Source organism: Merops nubicus, unplaced genomic scaffold (genome assembly GCF_000691845.1).
Source record: "Merops nubicus isolate BGI_N331 unplaced genomic scaffold, ASM69184v1 scaffold10070, whole genome shotgun sequence".
Taxonomy (NCBI): Eukaryota; Metazoa; Chordata; class Aves; order Coraciiformes; family Meropidae; genus Merops; species Merops nubicus.
This window is the reverse complement of record NW_008584821.1, coordinates 65526-71525: the sequence shown is the minus strand read 5'-3', so window position 1 is coordinate 71525 and position 6000 is coordinate 65526. Positions and strand designations below refer to the sequence as shown.

The 6000-nt window shown below is 43.8% G+C and overlaps 1 protein-coding gene across 1 annotated transcript in view; it reads left to right on the top strand.

Annotated features, from left to right (window-relative positions):
* The first annotated feature begins 2840 nt into the window (after positions 1–2840).
* The window catches only part of RHOJ (ras homolog family member J), a 53385-nt gene continuing 50225 nt past the window's right edge, over positions 2841–6000 (top strand). The window contains exon 1 of the mRNA XM_008945463.1: positions 2841–3506. Coding sequence (XP_008943711.1) covers positions 3329–3506 — 178 coding nt within the window. The 5' untranslated portion in view covers positions 2841–3328. The remainder of the gene's footprint in view (positions 3507–6000) is intronic.

Below are 6000 nucleotides of genomic sequence, written 5' to 3'. Positions count from 1 at the left end.
AGGTTCACAAAAACCCTCAAGTTCAGCCCCTTGACATTTTGAGTATCACAAAACTTATCCCCTTTAAATCATTTTGAAAGACTATTTAAAGAAAGGTTGAAAGAAGAATAAAGGATTTTAAAGCCTTCAGAGAAACAGCAAGGGAATTTCATTGTTTAGGCTCTTGAAAAAAAAAATGGAGCTGGACACAGTCCTGCTGAGTATGGAGGAATGAGCTGTGGTGGTTTTGTTGTAGGCCTAAATCTGGCCTAAGCAGCATTAAACCTTGTCTTAACTATGACGTGCCCGATGTTGACAAAGCTTGCTTAGACACGCTGCATCAATTCTGCTGCATCACTCATGCTGCATAAAATGGGAAGAAGGATAGTTGTTGCTTTCGACTGAGTCAGTGGGGAACTGAACCATGAATTATTGGAATTTTTTGCTTCCTTATGCTCTGCAGTTACCTTACAACAGCATGCACTTACTCATCTCTTTAGTGAACTTAACCAACAAGGTCACTAGGTTGAAAAGCAAAGGCACAGAGGGTAGTGGTGTGCTGGTACCTACTCAGCTACCTAACAGCTAACCAGAGGCACAGGTGTAGAGTTTGACTTCATTTGCAACTAGAAAGAACAAATCCCTGTTAACACTTGATGCCCCAGCTATGCTGCTGATGGTGGAAACAACCAGCAGAGTAAATGCTTGGAGAATGGGAGTTTTGGTGCCCAAAGCTCAGGAGTTTTCTTATACAAACCTCATCCTTGGGATGTAGTTTTGAAGCTAAGAGAATTCCACCTGAATTCCTAATATTGGTAAACCCTCTAGTGGTGCCCTATGATGTCAGATGTGATGCTGGGCCTAACACTGCCTACTAAGATCCTTGTTGTTAACAGGGAGGAGGAAAAGAATAAGACTAAGAACATGGGGCACGAATTACTGAATGACCAAGACTCCTGATAAGAGACAGCAAACAGAACTCCCTGGGGCTCTCCAGGTAAAGAGGCAAACTTTGTTCAACCTCGTTGACATGTTTCATCCATCTACCACCTCTTGGGGAAGGTGTTCAGAGCTGGTCTAGCATACAGTTAGCTCACCAAAGAGCTCTGACAGACATGGGGTTTAGCCTCTCAATGGGAGGTAGCAGGTGGGTCTGCTGCACCCCTTCACTGCAAAAACTGAAGGACACACAATCTGAGGCTGAGGAGGTTCATTGTTAAGGTTGTGTTTGTTGTTACTCATACAGTTTGGGGATAAGACAGCCCCTTTTTAAGTCTGCGTCGCCCTTTACACTTCCAAGTGTGCATTGCTCCAAGCCTCTGTGCTTTTGGGCTTTTCTTCCTAACCAGGCGTGAGCATTTAGTACCGGTGTGCTTCCCTGTGGAGTCTCAGAGGGGGGCTGTTTCCCCCTTTCAAAGCCTTTGAGTTTTGTGGAAGGGAAATGGAGCCAGCAGGATGTACTGGGCTGCTGTACTGGGGTTTATGTTAATGTCTGGCTCATTTCTGCTGGAAATTGCAGAAGCTTTCCTGTGGAAGGAGCAGGGAGTTTAGCCCTTGATGTGCATATGGACTGTCATATATTTAAACAGAGAGAAGACTTAGAAGGCACGTGAAACACCACAACAAAACAAACAAATTGACAGGACTCATACAGTTCAAAGCTGGGTTTCCACAGACTGCTATGCGGTGGGTTTTATTTTTTAATTTGAATTCCTGTTACTCATAAGTCCTCTTTTTTCTCTCTTTCTGTGTTTACATATTTATACTAGGAAGAGGAAAATGCTTCTTTTCCTTTTCCTTGGGTGAATGACAAGATATGCACTATTACTTATCAAAAATATATTTCAAGAGGTTTTTTTAAACCCCCTGGTTTTGCCCAGGAAGAAAACACCCCCAGCGGGACCCCCATATTACCTCCAGGGTGGTCTGCAGCGAAGAGGCGACAGTGGCGGTTAAAGGAGGGATGGGCAATGATCGCTTTCTTCCAAAATAAAAGGTTTTAATAACATGAAAATAACAAACAAAAAACACCTGAGGCAGGCACTGAAACAGCACCCACCCCAGGGGGAGAAGCTAAAGAGCACGTGGCCTTGGGGCCAGGGGTTTTTAACAGGTAGGTGGTTGGGTTTACAAAGGCATTGTCCTGTAAGGATACACAGATGGGTTACCGACAGGTCAGGGGTCCAATGGGTGTTAGGGGATTGGTCTTGTGGTGGCTAAGCCCACCACAACCTGGGAAAAGTGGAAAATTCTGGATGTGTGCCCATGTTTGGGCACAAAGACGCAACAGAAACCTCTGTCTCCAGGAGGCACACTGCAACAATGCGAGAGAAACTTTCAGAGTGCCTGAATAGAAAAATCAATTATTTATTCTTCTAATAAAATTCTTTAAAGAGCGCTAGACACAGCGGGTTGACATTAAACTCTACCTACCAACTACAGATCCTGCCTGCCTTTCCACCTTCCCCCCTTCCCCTCCCAAATGAAAGAAAATACCTATCCTGAGAGCAGAGGAGATGGTGCCTGGGAACAACCCCGAGACATGGGCACAGCTCGCAGCCTCCCGTGCACTGCCTGGCCACGGAGCTCCAGCACCCACATCTCTCACAAGCTCTCCAAAATCCTCCCCTTTGGTCTGGGTGCCGGCAGCCTGGAGAGCAGCTCGAGTGCAGAATGGAGCAGGAAGCCTAAAAACTTCATTCTGCAGAGAGACCTCTAGTGTTTTTCTTTCTCCATGTCCTGGCAGAGTTCCTCCAAAGTACAAATACACACAGAGCTCCCATTGTTTGCAGCCCTTCACAAGCCCACTGATCCTAATATTAGGAAACCCATGATTTCCTGACACACAGCAAGCTGGAGAAAGAAAGGAAAAACTCCATTAAAATCCTCCAGGCTCTCCTCCATGTTAGAAATGAGATGGAAAATGGAGTGGATTTAACAGGAATCCCTGATTTCTGCGGCCAGGCTGGAGGAAAGGAGATGTGAATCCACACCGCAGGCTGCTGATATTTTTGAAGTGGCAATAAATACGGAGAACTCCTGGGCAGGATGAGGATTTCCTAACTCGGACAAACAAGGGAGGACAAATCACTTTTTTTTTTTGTGATATTCCTCTCTGTACATTAAATTTATTCACCTCGATGCTTCTCTTGACTGATCTGGTAATTGTTAGAAGTGGCTGTGACAGCCTGGAAACATTAGTATGATATCCTGAGGTTGAGCTTTGCTGCTGCTCCCCCCCCCCCCCCTTTCCAAACTCAGGAAAAGTCAATACAATTGCACTTCATTTTTCCTTCATGTGCACTTGGAAGTCCTGGGAGCAGCAGGAGCAGCGGCGGCAGCAGCAAGAATGAACTGCAAGGAGGAAGATGACAACTGCACTGACGGGAGCAGCAATAACAAAAAGAAGATGTTAAAATGCGTGGTGGTTGGGGATGGTGCAGTTGGGAAAACCTGTTTGCTGATGAGTTATGCCAACGATGCCTTCCCAGAGGAGTATGTCCCCACTGTGTTTGACCACTATGCAGGTAAGAAAATGCTTTAGAAGAAGTTTAATTGAGAGCTGCAGAAGAGCCAGGTGGGAGGTAAAGGAAGATAAGGAGAGGAAAAGACAGGTTGAAGGGGATGCATGGGTTACTTCTTGTCCAGGAATGGGATTCAGGCCTGGATGGTAGCCAAGCAGCTTAGATGGCAGCTCATACTATTGGGGCTAGACAGGATTTTTTTCAGAAAACTTATTTGTTTGCTTCCTATTTTTATCTTGGTTTTGTCAAATAAGCAGCATTAGTGATGCAATTAAATCCACTGGATTTTGGGGACAAGAAATATAATTCAGCCGCCATCAATTTGTATTCTTGCTTTGTTTTTGAAATTCTGAAGTTCTGAACTTTGCAGGCTGCAGCTGTAATGCAAACTATATATATGCACACATAAACATGTTATCAGTGATCTTGTGCCTCCTGGCAAATGATGCATAAATCACAATATTTATATCTATTTAAGGAGTAATCTTTGTGGAGAACAGCATAGTCTCTTTCAGTGTTGTCAGCATATAACTCTCCTTTCAGAGATTTTTTACTCCATATATAAATAAATTTTTATACTGTAACTTGAGGGCAGGGAAAACAGAAGTGGTGATTGGTTTGGGCACTTTAGAGTGAAAGAATTTGTAACATAAGAAAAAAAAAAGAATGTAATCAAGATCATCAGTGAAGCTCACTGCATCACTGTGCAGAACAGACCCACAGATTAAGTACAATATTCACAGGCCTCTTTCTGTAGCAATCTCTTTATCCAGCTGTAGCCAAAGCTATCACGCAGATCGTGTGATAAGCTAAACCTGTTGCTTGAACCTCTGCTTAAATTCTCCTATCCCAAATTGTGCTGGTTTTCTTCTTTCACTGCTCCTTTGATTTATGGTGGTTGTTGTTTACAAGACCTCTGAAAAAGATTCTAGAAGCACTGCAAAACTCATTGCTTATCTTGCAGCAGTAGTTGGAGTTTCCCTCATTCTCTCCCCACCTCCTTAAAAACTGCATTTTCATGGCGTGGCTTATCATAGATTGGGTATTCTGTAATGGGAAAATCTCTGTTTTCATTCTGGCTTTGTGTCAGATTTAACAGATGAAGTGGCCAAACGAGAAGGCTGTGTAATTACAGAATTTGATCCATGGAAATGTGAAGACCTTCTCCTCCACAAGAGTGGGCAGTGTCACTTCTAATACAAGCAACACTCTCTTCCTTCTGCCCTTCCCAACAGACAGATTAAACGACCATTTTAGAAAAAAAAACCCTTTACCCAAGCAAGATATAAGAATGTTGCATGGTGGAAATAAGTACTTCCATATCCAAAAAACACTAAGGAAGCCTGTCTGCATGAATTTATGCATTATATTGCAACTGCACCCACTTTCCCATGATAAGCTGAGATTTGTTTGTCCCTTACAGCCTGTATTCCCAGCAATACAGCAGTCCCTGCACCCACTGCCCTTCACTCTCTCCTATGCCCTGTGAATACCTCTGCAAATGGAAAAACCCCATACAATAGCCACTACCAGACCACATATGCACCACCCTGTGGGCTGGGGGGGGTTTGTGTGAGCGTGGAGACACACATTTGTGCTCACACATAGGCACTGATGCCGGGTGGGCAGCCTGGCACTCCGTGGGGGCACCACTGAGTTTCCCTTCCATACCCAGCCACAGAGACTTGTTTTGATTTTCTTTTCTCTCTCTCAGAAGTGGCAGAAATTGTCAGTGGGCTCAACAGTTGCTAAAGGAGAGGAGGGCTAAGAGAAGGACAGGAAGACGAAGAGTGTCTCTGTGTAATCCTTATTTCCTTAAGGTGCCAGGTAAAAGCAGTACGTGTACACCTTTAAATCAAGCTATGTTTTCAGGGTTTGGAGATTTAGACCTCTAAGCTATCTATCTCCAGCTAATTCTGATTTTCCTTCTTAACTATTATAGCCCATAAATATAAACTAAGAATGTTTTCAGTTAGAAAATTCAGAAAGATAAGAAAAAAAGTAGCTCTATATTAACATGCTATTCTGAGAAAAGCCCTATCCAGCAGCAGTGGTCAAAACTGACACTGATGGAAAATGGAATTTCAGTTTGAGAAATCGCATCGTTTATTAAACAAATTTCACTACAAATCCGCACGCAGAATTTCCACAGTGGTGGAAATGACTTCTGGAGCAGAATATTGGAAAATATCCCACTCATAAAACATAAAAATATTACATGGCATAAAGTAGAAACCAACCTATTTAAAATACTGTGGGTGTGGAGAGAGAAAAGAGCTCACTTGAGGCAACCTTGCCCCTGAGCTTACAGCCTCCAGGCTATTCTGTTGCAAAGGCACGTGGTCATGAGGAGAGGTGGTGTGGCAGTACCGTGGACCTGGTGATGCCACAGGTACACCAAGCACACAGAGGATCTTCATACATGGGCACATCCTGCAGGGTGGTTGGGGTTCTGGAAAAATCACATTTTAATTTATCCCAGGGAACTGGTTTCTTT